At 44.9% G+C, this 13468-nt stretch overlaps 2 protein-coding genes across 3 annotated transcripts in view; one reads left to right on the top strand and one right to left on the bottom strand.

The window, feature by feature from the left end:
• Window positions 1-1771, bottom strand: part of NSDHL (NAD(P) dependent steroid dehydrogenase-like) — a 28041-nt gene extending 26270 nt beyond the window's left edge. The window contains exon 1 of one of the 2 annotated variants that reach the window (XM_052663375.1): window positions 1647-1771. The gene's annotated coding sequence lies outside the window, so the exon portion shown is untranslated. The remainder of the gene's footprint in view (window positions 1-1646) is intronic. The other variant, XM_052663374.1, reaches the window with a different exon arrangement.
• A 178-nt stretch (window positions 1772-1949) lies between these two features.
• On the top strand, window positions 1950-6271 carry CETN2 (centrin 2). Its single transcript, XM_052663263.1, has 5 exons — window positions 1950-2048; window positions 3094-3252; window positions 3513-3641; window positions 5098-5235; window positions 5653-6271. Exons 1-5 carry the CDS (start codon window positions 1950-1952, stop codon window positions 5740-5742), a joined length of 615 nt encoding a protein of 204 aa, XP_052519223.1. The 3' UTR covers window positions 5743-6271.
• Window positions 6272-13468: the final 7197 nt, after the last annotated feature.

The raw sequence follows: 13468 nt of genomic DNA, 5'->3' as shown, positions 1-13468 counted from the left end.
TACTGAGTACCTAATGTGTGTCCCCTCACTGTTCCATGTCCTGGAGTGTCAGCAGTGAATAAAACAGAGATGCCTGCACTCACAGATTCTCTTCTAGTGGATGGGCAGTAAAGAGCAAAATAAACAAGTAAAATACACAGTGACAAGCAGTATGGGATTGTGGACTCAAAAAATACTCACAATCTAAAAGCTGAGAGTTATGTTTTATTTGGTGGGAATATTTAGGACTTCAAGCCTCAGGACAGCACCTCAAGTAACCCTGAGAGAACTAGTCCTAGGAGGCGAGAAGGGTAGCCAGGTTATATAAAAGTTCTGCAACAAACGGCAGGTAGTCTGAATATCAAAAGATTATTGCTAATTAAAGAAAACTAGACATCTCAAGTTAAGGAATTTAGTGCCTTTCTGTGTATGGGAATATGCAAGACATGAAAGAGTCTGGGCTCACTGAAATCATTCTTTCGATTTGCATCTCAACATATCTGGGGCTGGTTTCCTGTTTCCTCAAGGCTCACCATAGGGTGGCTGCAGTCTGATGGCTGCTAGATGGCAGGTATTCTTTCTTTCCTAAATTCCCTCACGGTTCACCAACCCATGACATCCTTTGTTTATTGATATGGCAGGAAATATTTCATTTTTCAGGATAAATGTAGAGCAAGGTGCAGAGTTTGGGTGTCCTGGGGGCTGCAATGCTAAAGAGGGTGCTCAGTGGGGGTTTACTGAGAAAGGTGATAGTAGAGCAAAGACCTACAGGAGGAAAAGAAGTGGAGGAAGCATGCATAAGGGGCAGGTAGAGCAAAAGTTTGCAGGCAGGAGTGAGTCTGCACATCTGAATCCATTCAGGGGCTGAAGGAAGCCAGGGAAGAGAAAGCCCATAAGGAAGGGCCTTGCAGATGACGGTCAGAACTCTGCCCTGCACTCAGAGTGGTTGCTGCTGAAGGCCTTAAGTGGGAGAGGAGCAGCAGAGGTGGAAAAAAGGGATAGAACTTGAAGGCTGGTAAATGGGAAAGGGGCACGAAAAGAGTCAAATATGACCTAAAGGTTGTGAACCTGGTTTATGCTCCAAGAGGGTAAAGGGCAGGTCAGAGAACACTTTCGTTTAATAAATGTCAATAAACCTCAGGCTTTTTTTCAGCCTGGGAAACGTCTGCTCTGGTTAGCTGTCTCCCTAAATACTGTGCCAACGCCCAGACGGGATGCAGGTTAAGTGCTGAGAGACCTGCCCTCTCACGAGCACTCACGCTTCCTTCACTCCCTTCAAAGTCCGTTCTCAGGCCCCCAGGCCACCTTCCCGGGCTGCTTTCAGTCAGGTAAGAACTAAAGTGATCCTGTCTTGGAACCTACTTTGGGGATGGGGAGTGCTCTTGAACGCACACGCTCAAAGAAAGAGCCGCGACTGGATTAGGCTTCTAAGTCCCAGACGTTCGAACCTCTGAGACAAGGCTCGGTACGTCCCTTCCATTTTTTGGATCTCAGATGCCCCGTGGGTACAGCGTCTGCTCCAACACGAAAGCTTAGGTCTTCTCTGGCCCCTCGGACTCTAACTCAAGTCTCAGGTCAGACCAGGAAGTCCCCGTCCCGGATCGTCCCACCCAACCCCTTGCCTTCTAGTCCTGTCGCCGACACAAGGGTGAGGTCGCAACCCTTACCGGTCCGTAGGCGCCCCGCTGCTTGGCCCCAGCGTGTCCACAGCCTGCACCCTTACAGCTCGAGCTGCCGGTAGCCACCTTTTTCTCCTCGCCCGCGTGAGGCGAGGATCTGCCGAGGCTCCTCCACCAAGCGGATTGGCTTGGTTCGGTGCTGGCTCCGCTAATCTGCGCTCGCGGTATAGTCCTGCCCAATGAGGCCGGGCCGCGAGGGTACTGCGCCCCGCCCTGTGCCGAGTGTTCGTCGGGTTAGCCCCACCCACCCCAGCCCTGGGCCAATGGGGAGCGGCGGCTAGCGGTCCGCCAATGGGGAGCGAGGCCACTCGCGCGGGGCGGTGGGAACTGCGCAGAGTCGGTGTGTACGTCGGTTGCCGTAACAACGGGAAGTGGAATCCATCCGGGATGGTGAGTGCTTGCTTCGGCCTCGAGCCCCGCGTTCGGAGGTTGAGCCCTTCTCAGGCCTTGCAGGGCCCCGCCGCCTCTCCTGCGCGGTTCTTGGCTTCTCTGAGAGCTTTTGCCGAAGGGTAGGGTAGGGATGCCTGCCGTCCTGCTGGGCCTGTGATTCGCCACCGTCTCCCGTTCAGCCACAGCCGCTCTCCCCCGCCCCCACGGGTTCCCCTGGCCTTTTCCAGCCCCTCTGGAGACCGTCCCTGGGCAAAAAAGACTCGGATTATCAGAATGTGGCCTCCCGGCCGCCTCTGCCAAAAGTTTACGCACGGAGATGGGGCGGGGGTGGGGGGGAGAGTTTATAATGTTTGGTTGTTAATATGTATTTAAAACGTTAAATATAGGGACTTAGGGAAACACTTTGAGCTTCTTGGAGAAGGCTCAGGTGTACTACGGAGAAGGCAATGGCCCCCCACTCCAGTACTCTTGCCTGGAAAATCCCATGGACGGAGGAGCCTGATAGGCTGCAGTCCATGGAGTCTCACGGAGCCGGACACGACTGAAGCGACTTAGCAGCAGCAGCAGGTGTACTAAGAGAATTGAATTTTATTATTCTATATTGACAGAATATACATCTTACCTTAGTAATATTTGGCCAAATCTAGAAGTAATCAGAAAATTGGAGAAATTAGAGCAAAGCAGAGCAGCGTTCTAGGACCTTTTTAAAATTAAGGATCCTCAAATTGGGAGAACTGATTATCCGTATGCAGTTGTCCCCAGTCAGCTCCTTGGCTAGCTCTCTTTGGGGATGATTTTCAATAAGAGGTCCAAAAGAACAAGGGATCTCCTTGCTTATACAAATAATAGTAAAGAAGGAGGGACAGACCGTGCATAGAAAGATTCATTGCTCTTTCCAGTAAACCCTGATATCTCTCCTGTTAAGTTTTGAAATCTGTTGGTATAAACTATTTTAAATGATGTGGTTGTAGCTGGGTTTTTTTTTTGGTAAAATGTGGACTCTATTACATAATATTTTGCTTCTGTGTTTGTAAAACTTATAAAGGCCTCTAACTTTAAGAAGGCAAACATGGCATCAACTACCCAGCGAAAAAGGATGAGTCCTAAACCTGAGCTTACCGAAGAGCAGAAACAGGAAATTCGAGAAGCCTTTGATCTCTTTGATGCTGATGGAACTGGGACAATTGATGTTAAGGAACTTAAGGCAAGCTCTGTATATTCCTGCTCTGCTGCCTCGAATTTCCTCTGCCTCTTTGTCTTCTGTGCTGTGTTTTCCTGTCTTTATTTACCTCAAGAATTATTAAATAAAATTAAGTTGCACATATCAATTTGCTTAATGTTATAGTGATTCCTGTTCATGTTAACAGGATTGTAGCAGAGGCTGGCTTACTGCTGTCAGCACTGTCATTGGTTCTGCTCCCGGGTTTAGATGTGCATGTTAAGATGATCCTATTTTCATTGTAGGTGGCAATGAGGGCCCTGGGCTTTGAACCGAAAAAAGAAGAGATCAAGAAAATGATAAGCGAAATTGATAAGGAAGGGACAGGAAAAATGAACTTTAGTGACTTTTTAACTGTGATGACTCAGAAAATGGTAAGTTAGCTAAAATGACCAGCATATTTTCCACCAATAATGGTGGACAAATTTGAATCTAGATATGAAAATGTCTTCACTGAAAAAAAGTTAATGCAGACTGGAGAGTTCAGCTGATAAAAGAGAGTAGCTGTGACTGAGAACTAGGATGTTTAGGGTCTACCTGACTTTTTTTCAAGGCCACAAAGTCAAAGTCATTTTACCCTCTGCAAAGAAGTAAAAGTAGGATCTTCTGTGACCCAGTACCTGTAGTCATGGAGGCTGTCACCGAGACCATGTGACATCCTGGCAGGGAAGAGGGGATGGGCTGTCACTTTTTTTACTCTTTCTCCAACAAGTATGTCAGTGTGATAAGCACAAGCAGTAAAACCTTTAATAGTACCAGTAATATTACGCATTTTGACAAGGCAAAGTCCCTGAACTTTAAAGTTTGAAAATTTCATTCTTTCCTCTCCCATTTGTTAGTATTCTGGATAGCCTCAGCCTGAGGCTGTGTTTTTTACCGCAGTGAGGATTTGGTCTTTCACCACTTCCAAGGTTGAATTCACCCATTCTCTAGTCTCCAAATGGTCCAGGGAGATGCTAAGATGTCACCTCACCTGTCACCCTCAGTCCCCTGAGTGTCCCACATAAGAAAGGTGTTCCCTTTGGTCCATTTCTCTTTGGCCTCCTGGCTCCTCCTTAGTTTGGCTCATCTACATTCTACTGACCTGTGGAAAAGTAGCTCCATCAATGTGTCAGGTGAGCCTCCCAATGCACAGGCGTGTTCCTCCTTTAATAATCCTGTTGCTTTGAAATCATCTAATCACATCTATATTTTTCTTCAGGGACTGATTTAAGAGTTGAGGAAGTTTAACATTCTGTAATAACCTAGTAAAGCTGTCCTGCATTCAGAGTTGGTTCCCAGATTGCTCTTATTAGGAGCTCTCACTATCTTTAGCTACCTTTCAGGAATATTTGAAGTTGGAGCTCGAGGAAATTTTACTCTTTTCTTCTGTTAGAGTACTGGGGATCCCAATAACAATTTGTGATCTCATAACAAGTGAAATAGCCTTTTATTTCCTTCCTTCCCCTCCATCCCCACCAAGAAGATTCCTCTTCTAGCAGCTTAAACAGTATATTTCCCCTAAGTCTAACTCCACCTTCTGTTCCCATAATTTAAAAACAAATCTACTTTCTCTTTGGTTTGTACAGAAAATGTTCTAAATGCAAACCTTTACATTTCCTTTTTAGCCTCTGGGTTTGTAATAATTTCATTGTTTATTTTCTTTTTCTGCTCTGGTTGCTGTGTGATCTTCTGTGACACAGCACCTGTAGTCATGGAGGCTGTCACCAAGATCCATGTGACATCCAGGCAGGGCAGAGGGGATGGGCAGTGGTGGGGCTGCAGGACACAAGTCAATATGAATTACGAGTGTCTCCCTGTTGTCATGTGTTTTATGTTCTGCTTGTTAAGTCTGAGAAGGATACCAAAGAAGAAATCTTGAAAGCCTTCAAGCTCTTTGATGATGATGAGACTGGGAAGATATCATTCAAAAACCTCAAACGTGTGGCCAAGGAGTTGGGTGAGAACCTCTCTGACGAGGAGCTGCAGGTTTGTGATACTCAGCCTGGAGCCCCATGTGACTTTTTTGAGTTCCATTTTCTCTGGTTATATTTGAAGAAAAATGAGTGTTCTCTTGTCACTCTGCTGACTACTTAATTTCTCTTTTCCTAGTGAGACAACCTATGGATGCTGCTCCCAGAAAAATATACCCATGGATAGTTTTAGGTTTTAGGAATTTCCCTAGTCAGGGCGGCTTTTGAGCTGCTTTCTAGGCGATGCACATGTGGCAAAGTATGACTTGGTTTTCAAATGACTTTTCAGGAACCAAGCTTAATATAAAAGTCAGCCCATTTGCAGCAGGTGGACCACATTGTCTATTCGTGCATCATTATGAAAGCTAATTACTTAGTCACACTTTCGTTACATTTATGAATTGCTCTAAATGGAATCCTTCCTGTCCTGCAGGAAATGATTGATGAAGCTGATCGAGATGGAGACGGAGAAGTCAATGAGCAGGAGTTCCTGCGCATTATGAAGAAGACGAGCCTTTATTAAAATCAGTCTCAGCTTTTCTACCATGAGCACAGGGAACTCGGTTTAGTGCCTGCCATTGTGTGAAGCCTGGTTTTTGAAAATGTAAATTATTTTTCCCCACTGACGTCTCGGTATAACTTTAGTAACAACTCTAAATCTATTTTCAACTTTTGAAAGTGTGCTTTGAAATTGAGGTTGTTTGTAAGGTTACTGGGTGACTGCTTTAATTCCCCAGGACAGAACAAAAGCATGTTAGAATGGAGAAAAGGGTCTTTGAGCTTTCACCCACCTGCCATTCTGCCTTGTATTGCTTAACTCTTGTCCTGCATTCCCACATTTATGCCACCGCCAAACAACTTCTTCTCAAGCACACATTGTACCCATGTCACCACAAGCAGAGAGCATCTCTTCAATGGTTCCAATTTTAATTGACACCTGAATGCAGCTTTCTCTTTTATAAAACCCACTGAACTCTTACTTGCATTTGGATGTGTGTGTGTGTGTGTATGGGCTATTCGTTTTATCTTCAAATAAAGCCTTTCTTATTTGAGCTCTTATTCTCTAAAGATGAGTTCTTTAGCCTTGATTATGAGTTCAGCTTCTAAATCATTTTGTCGAAGGTAGCCTGGTAGATCCCAAACTCCTTGCCAGCCCGAGAACAGAAAACAAAATAACCCTTTCCTACTGACATGAATTGGTTTTTGCCTTGGGAACCTGTCAGTTTGTGAAATTAGTCGATCATTTTGCATCAGCCTAAATGATGTCCTAAAAATAGTTTTGGCAAAGTGTACAGCTGGAAAAGGGTCTTACTGGTAATTTGTGCTTAGGGCAAATTGGTGAGAGCCAGGTGATTATGACAGTAGGTAGAGCTTAGCCAGCCTCTTGTCAGTTGATTTGCTGGGTGGTGTCTCAGAATCTCAGTGTGGATTGGGTCCAGTGACCTTGTCCAGCTCCTTCTTGGCCCTATTGGGATGAACTACAAGAGAAATCCTGGCAGATGCCATTAAAGTCTCTGCCCCAGACTGAAGGTGGGGAGCAAGAAGGGATGAGGAGGAATGAAAAATGACCAACATTCACCCGCACATGGGTTTCAGACTTTTGGTAGGGCATCCTTAATCCTGGAGAGGGTTGCCTGATTTAGCCAATAAAAAGAGGACACCTAGGTCAGTTTGAATTTCTGATCAATTTTTTTTTGGTATAAGTATATCCCATTTGGCCATCTTGTTGTTTATTCATCATTGATCTGAAATTCAGATCAATTTACCTGGGTGTCCTATATTTGAACTAGCAACCCTATGTGTGCTGTGTGTTAAAGAGTGACCCCAGGCCTTGTCTCTGCACAGTAGCATCCTGGAGGGACTACTTGAGAAACGCTGAGGTGTGGGGGGAGCCTTGGAGCAGGGTTCTCACGTGGGCTTCACCTCTTCCTGCCTGTGTAATTTGCTGCAGGCTACTTCTCTGGGCACCCCAGGCTTCTTGTCTGTAGGGAGAAGAGTTCTGCTTAACTCAAAATCACTGGGGGATTCAATGAAAACTTAACAACAAAGGCCTGGATTTACAGTGTCTGGGAAGGAGGCATTTCAGAAGTATTCATTCTCACTCATTCTTTTGTTGTGTTTGTCACAAGCTTTTTGTTAAATGTGGGTCCGTGAAGCTTTTTTAATTACTGTCCCCACAGTTGAGTTGACAACATTTCCTGTGAGGATTTGACCTTTGTCATATTGATGTTTTTTAATAACAGGCATATGATCTGATAAAAGACATACAGTATTGGAAAGGAGTGAAAAAAGTAGGCCCCACTTGCCATTTCACTGTTAACTGTCACCCTGGAAACATTCTTATCTCCTGCCTAATGTTATCCTAAATGAAATAAAGTCAGAATTTCTTGGAGGAAGGTAGAGTGGCAAGTAACATGTTATCCCAAAGGATACTGAAAGTGAAGTTGCTCAGTCATGTCTGACTCTGCGACTCCATGGATTGTAGCCCACAGAATTTTCCAGGCAAGAGTACTAGAATGGCTTGCCATTTCCTTCTCCAGGGGATCTTCCTGATCCAGGGATCAAACCTGGGTCTCCTGCATTGCAGGCAGAGGCTTTACCTCTGAGCCACCAGAGAAGCCCTAAGGATAAGGACACACATAATGTTCTTACCAAATCTGTGCAGTTGCTCAGTGGAGGGTCAGAAAGATGGGGACGGAGAAGGATCTGGGGCCAGTTCATGGCAGAAGAGAGCTGCAAGGGGGTAGGGAGCTGTGAACAGAGAGGAGCCTGGGGTCAGTTAGCTGGAGGGGATGGTAGGTGAGGCCAGTGAAAAGAGAAGGGAGTAGAGGTTAGTTGATACGAGGCTGGCCCAAGAGGTGTAGGGGGAGTGGTTGGGTAAACTCTGGGCAGTATGGGGGTGGATAGGAAGGGAGGGACAAGGTGGCTCAGTTCCTGAGGATGGTCTGCAGAGCTGGAGGGGGATGCTGGGGATGGGCAGAGAAAGAGAGGGAACAGGGGTCTGTCCTGTGAGTGGACCAGAGAGATGTAGGGGCACTAGGACAGAGTAGACTGGGAGGGGTAGCAGAGGTCAAGTCAACTGGGGATGGGTCACAAAGATATTGGGGACTCTAGGGAGACTGGGAAGTAAGGGACTGAGGTCCATCCATGTGAGTGGGATAAAGTGATGGGAGGTGAAAGGAGAGGGAGAGGGAGCAAGGGTTGGTTTCTGTGCACATGGATCAGGGCTGTAGGAGCTTGGAGGTGCTGAGGGGAAGGTATGAGATCATGTACAGCTGGAACAGAGAACTAGAGTGCGATCAGAGGTGATGGGGAGGGATAGGGCACAGAGCTCAGTTCGTGTTGGACCAGAGAGCTGTGGGAGAGTGGGTGTGGAATTTTCGTGATACAAGATTTTGACAGAGACCAGTTCACAGGAGGATGGACTAGAGAGCTGTTTGAGAGCTGCGGGGAGGGGAAAGAGGGAGGAGGAGGGAACAGGGGTTCCTACATTGGTGCTTTGGAACTGTGGTGCTGAAGAAGACTCTTGAGAGTCTTTTGGACTGCAAGGAGATCCAACCAATCAATCATAAAGGAAATCAGTCCTGAATATTCATTGGAAGGATAGATGCTGAAGCTCCAATACTCTGGCCACCTAATGCGAAGAGCTGACTCATTGGAAGAGACCCTGATGCTGGGAAAGATTGAAGGCAGGAGAAGGGGGCGAAAGGAAATCCTGGTGTGCTGCAGTCCATGGGGTCGCAAAGAGTTGGACACAACTGAGTGACTGAACTGAACTGAATTTAGGAGGACTTGTGGGCTGCTTCCTAGATCAAACTCTTAGACAACAGCCTTGCAGATATGTCCCTTGCCACTAGGTGGAGTCCCAGGACAGAGAGGCTCCAAGGAACGTTATGTGGAGCCCAGTGATTTAAGCTAGATATTCTCAGGTGCCTTGAGAGGGCTGTGGTTCCACCCAGCCTTGGAGTGTGATGGAGAGGATGCCACAGTCTCTAGAATCCTGGCAGGGCTGTGGACCCCTCAGAAAAGCTACCAGGTGTGAACACTGATGGAATGATAGCTTGTCTGGTTGGATACTTGAGTAAATTTAATTAAAAGAGAATAAAATGACATGTTTGCATTTCTGAGTGTTTGCAGGGGGAAATTGTTTATCTACTACATGGCCTTATTGAGATCCCAGCTACACTGAACATTTCTCAAGGGAAGGGTACAAATGTGCTTTTGACTTCTTCATAGCCATGCTTTGTGCCCAGTAAGATGCTCTATTCACAATCAGTCCTCCTCATTTGCCAGTGTTGTTGATCCTGTAGCAAGGGTTTATTAACTGGTTGAGGATTCCAACATTCTGTGGCTTTTTTCTATTCATTGTGGCTTCTTATGGCCTGAATTGTCTTTCCTTAAAAGATATGTTGCAGTCCTAGCCCTCAGGACCTCAGAATGTGACTATATTTGGAGATATCTCTAAGGTGGGCCCCCATCCAATCTGACTGGAAAGGGGAAATTTGGAAATTTGTATGCAGGCATGCATAGAGGGAAGCCAATGAGACAGAGACAATTATCTGTAAGCTAATGAGACAAGCATGGACTAGATCCTTTCCTCACAGCCTTAGACAGAAGCAGTTCTGCCAAAGCTTTGATTTTACACTTCTAGGTTCCAGAACTGGGAGACAATAAACGTCTATTGTTTAAGGCCCAGAATCTGTGGGACTTTGTTGTTTCAGCCCCAGCAAACTCATACGTGTCTCTCTCACTGAAAAACTTCCTTTATTCCTCCAAGTGTCTTTACCAGAAGTGCACATGGTGGTGTCAAGGAAACAGAAATAGGACATGGAGGTATGCAGCCTCATCCCCCACCTGCAGAAATGCGCCCCCCCTTTAATTTAGAGTGTAAGCTTGTACATGGATGGGAGTCCATCTCCTTGGGAGATGTTGTACATGGATGAATATTTGTGTAATCCCTCATAGAAATAGGTCGAATGATTACAAACAGCCTGAAAAGCATTGGAAAAATGAATGACCAGAGACAGTGTGACAGAATTTCAGATGTTGTTGGGGTTGTTGATTCTCACCTGGTATCTAGAGTTTAAGAGCAATGCTTTCAGGATGAATCTGGCTCTCTGGAGAACAGACACAAACCTCATGATGGGTACTGTGAAGTAGTGGGGAAATGTCTCTGGAGCTGGACAAGTGAAATTCCATTATGTGACCTCTGGCAAGTTATCTAGAGCATCAGTACTTCACTGGTTTCATCTGTCAAAGGTTTTTATTTTATTTTATTGGAGTATAGTTGATTTACAATGTTGTTTCAGGTGTTTCAGTTTCAGGTGTAGAGCAAGGTGATTCAGTTATACATATACATGTATTCATTCTTTTTCATATTCTTTTCCTACATAGATTCTTACAGAATATTGAGTAGAGTTCTCTGTGCTTAACGCAAGTCCTTGTTGGTGATCTGTTTTATATGTAGTAGTGTGTATATGTCAATCTCAAATTCCTGATTTACCCTTTGCTCCATGTTTCCCCTTTGGTAACCATAAGTTTATTTTCAAAATCTGTGAGTCTGTTTCTGTTTTGTAAATAAGTTCATTTATATTATTTTTTAAAAATTTGAATCCCTGTGTGAGTGATATTGTACGATGTTTATCTTTCTCTTTCTGACTTACTTCAGTCTGTATGACAGTCTCTAGCTCCATCCATGTCTCTACAAATAACACAATTTTGTTCCTTTTTATTGGCTGAGTAATATTCCATATATGTATACCATATCTTCTTTATTCATTCCTCTGTTGATGGGCATTTAGGTTGCTTCCATGTCCTGGCTGTTGTAAATAGTGCTGCCATGAACATTGGGGTACAAGTACGTTTTCAAATTATACTTTTCTCCAGATATATACCCAGGATTGAGATTACTGAATCACATGGTAGTTCCATTTTTAATTATTTAATGGACCTCTATACTATTTTCCATAGTGGCTGCACCAATTTACACTCCCAACAACAGTGTAGGAAGGCTCAGAGAGGGTTTATTAATAGAATCTACCTCAAGGGCACTTGTAAGGATTAAATAATCCAATATATCTAAAGAGCTTAGAACAATACATTGCACATAGTAGGCATTCAAAAAACATTTGGTGAACAAGGAAATTCAGAATTTGGCTAAAATCCTCAACTATAGGGTTTGGTAGTTACACCATTTATGGTACAATTTATGGAGATACCTTTAGAACAAGAATTCCTAACCTGGGACACTTTTGCTTCAGAGGTCCATGAACTACCCCAAGGAGGTTCTTAAACCTCTTAAATAGCATGCATGATTTGTAGGTACAGGCAGATGGGCAACTTTCATCAGAACTAAAGAGTTTCTGACACACTGCCTCAAAATTGGGCATTGCCATTTGGTGTGTGGAGGGAAATACATAAACCTGTAACATTATGTTGAATTTCTTCATTCACCAAATGTTTTTTGAATCCATACCATGTGCTATACACTGTTCTAAGCTCTTTATATATATTGGAATATTTAATCCTTAATTGTGTAGTAGTAGTAATAGTCATAGTGTGTGAGACCTGTTTTGTGGTCCTCTGTCCACACAGGTATACCCTGAAATCTGCCTCTTTCTTGGCTCTGCCCTGGTATTTACATGGGTGAGCCCCAGCATCATTTCCATGCAGAGCCTGAGACTGATGCTTTCTTGCCACCCTGGGGTCTGGGAATCTCTGCCATGTGGTCTCTGTCCCTGTCTAGACCTCCTCTCCCAACCCTTTTTGCCTTTATTAGCTTGAAAGTCAATCTTCTTGAAGGAAAATACTAACAAAAGATGATTTATTTTCTTTAAGAAATTTTTCTTTTGCCATGCTGATTAAAAGGCCTTTTACTTATTTATCTTCAGCAATTTTTGAAAGCTTCAATCCATTTTCAGGTTTAGCCTTCCTGAAATGGTTCTTTGGGATTCATACCATTGCTTTTATTTAAAAAAATCAAGCAGTATCTCTTTTCTTTCATTCTATCTTTTCAATTTATTTATCATTTTTCACTTCCCTGGTAGCTGCTGGAGAAGGGATAGGCTACCCACTCCAGTGTTCTTGGGCTTTCCTGGTGGCTCAGTCGGTAAAGAATCTGCATGCAGTGTGGGAGACCGGGGTTTGATCTCTGGGTTGGAAAGGTCCTGGAGGAGGGCATGGCAACCCACTGCAGTATTCTTGCCTGGAGAATCCCCATGAATAGAGGAGCCTGGTGGGCTTTAATCCATGGGGGTTGCAAAGAGTCGGACACAACTGAGTGACTAAGCACAGCACAGCACAGCATGTCATTTATTCAGCAATAATGAGCATCTATTTTGACTCAGGCCCTTAAGTAAACAAAATACAGACGCATGGGATTTACATTCTGATGAAGGAGACAGAAAAACAATCTCAATAAAATAAAGCGAGAAAAGATAGAAAAGGATGGAGGGCTGCTATTTTAGACAGGATGGTTAGGTAAGGACTCTGTGCGGATGTTGTTGTTCAGTTGCTCAATTGTGTCTGACTCTTTGCAACCCCATGGACTGCAGCACACCAGGCTACCCTGTCCTTCACCACCTCCCTGAGCTTGCTCAAACTCAGGTCCATCGAGTGGGTGATGCCATCCAAGCATCTCATCCTCTGTCATCCCCTTCTCCTCCTGCCTTCAGTCTTTCCCAGCATCAGGGTCTTTTCCAATGAGTCAGCTCCTTGCATCAGGTAGCCAAAAGTATTGGATCTTCAGCTTCAGCATCAGTCCCTCCAATAAATATTCAGGGTGATTTCCTGTAGGATTGACTGTGGGGATGACATTCAAGCAAAAACCTGAAGCCATGAGAAGATCTGGGGAAAGAGTACTGCAGCAGAGAGAATGACAACTACAAAGACCCATGGAACAGTGAGGAGGTCCATGTGGCTGCAGCAAAATGAACAAAGCGAAAAATGTCAGGTTGCAGAAGGCAGGGGTTGGATAAGGTAAGGCCTCATAAACCCCGTAAGTGCGGGGGGCCCCCCCGCAGAAAGAGAGAGGCAGTGCAACTTCCCTCAGCAAAGCCGAGGGGTCCCGAGGAGAGATGAGCCTGCTGTCCGCCAACCCAGCCCCTCGGCGAGCAAGAGACAACCAGACGCGACAGGGGTTCCCTCTAAGCAGTTCCGCTTTATTGCCACAAACTCTTGGTTTATATAGGCAAGCAAGGGGGTTTTGCGAGGGTTGGACCAATCACGTTAAAGCTCAAATTGTAATATGC

The sequence above is a fragment of the Budorcas taxicolor genome, chromosome X (assembly GCF_023091745.1).
Source record: "Budorcas taxicolor isolate Tak-1 chromosome X, Takin1.1, whole genome shotgun sequence".
Lineage (NCBI taxonomy): Eukaryota > Metazoa > Chordata > Mammalia > Artiodactyla > Bovidae > Budorcas > Budorcas taxicolor.
Note: the sequence above shows the minus strand (reverse complement) of the source record. Positions and strands in the feature narration are given on the sequence as shown.

What these genes read in the sequence shown, in the direction of transcription:
- CETN2 (XM_052663263.1), top strand. Translation starts at nt 1,950, where the DNA reads ATGGGGAGCGAGGCCACTCGCGCGGGGCGGTGGGAACTGCGCAGAGTC. An exon ending in AGTGGAATCCATCCGGGATG is followed by an intron (nt 2,049 to 3,093) that starts GTGAGTGCTTGC and finishes AAACTTATAAAG; the next exon opens with GCCTCTAACTTTAAGAAGGC. An exon ending in CTGTGATGACTCAGAAAATG is followed by an intron (nt 3,642 to 5,097) that starts GTAAGTTAGCTA and finishes CTGCTTGTTAAG; the next exon opens with TCTGAGAAGGATACCAAAGA.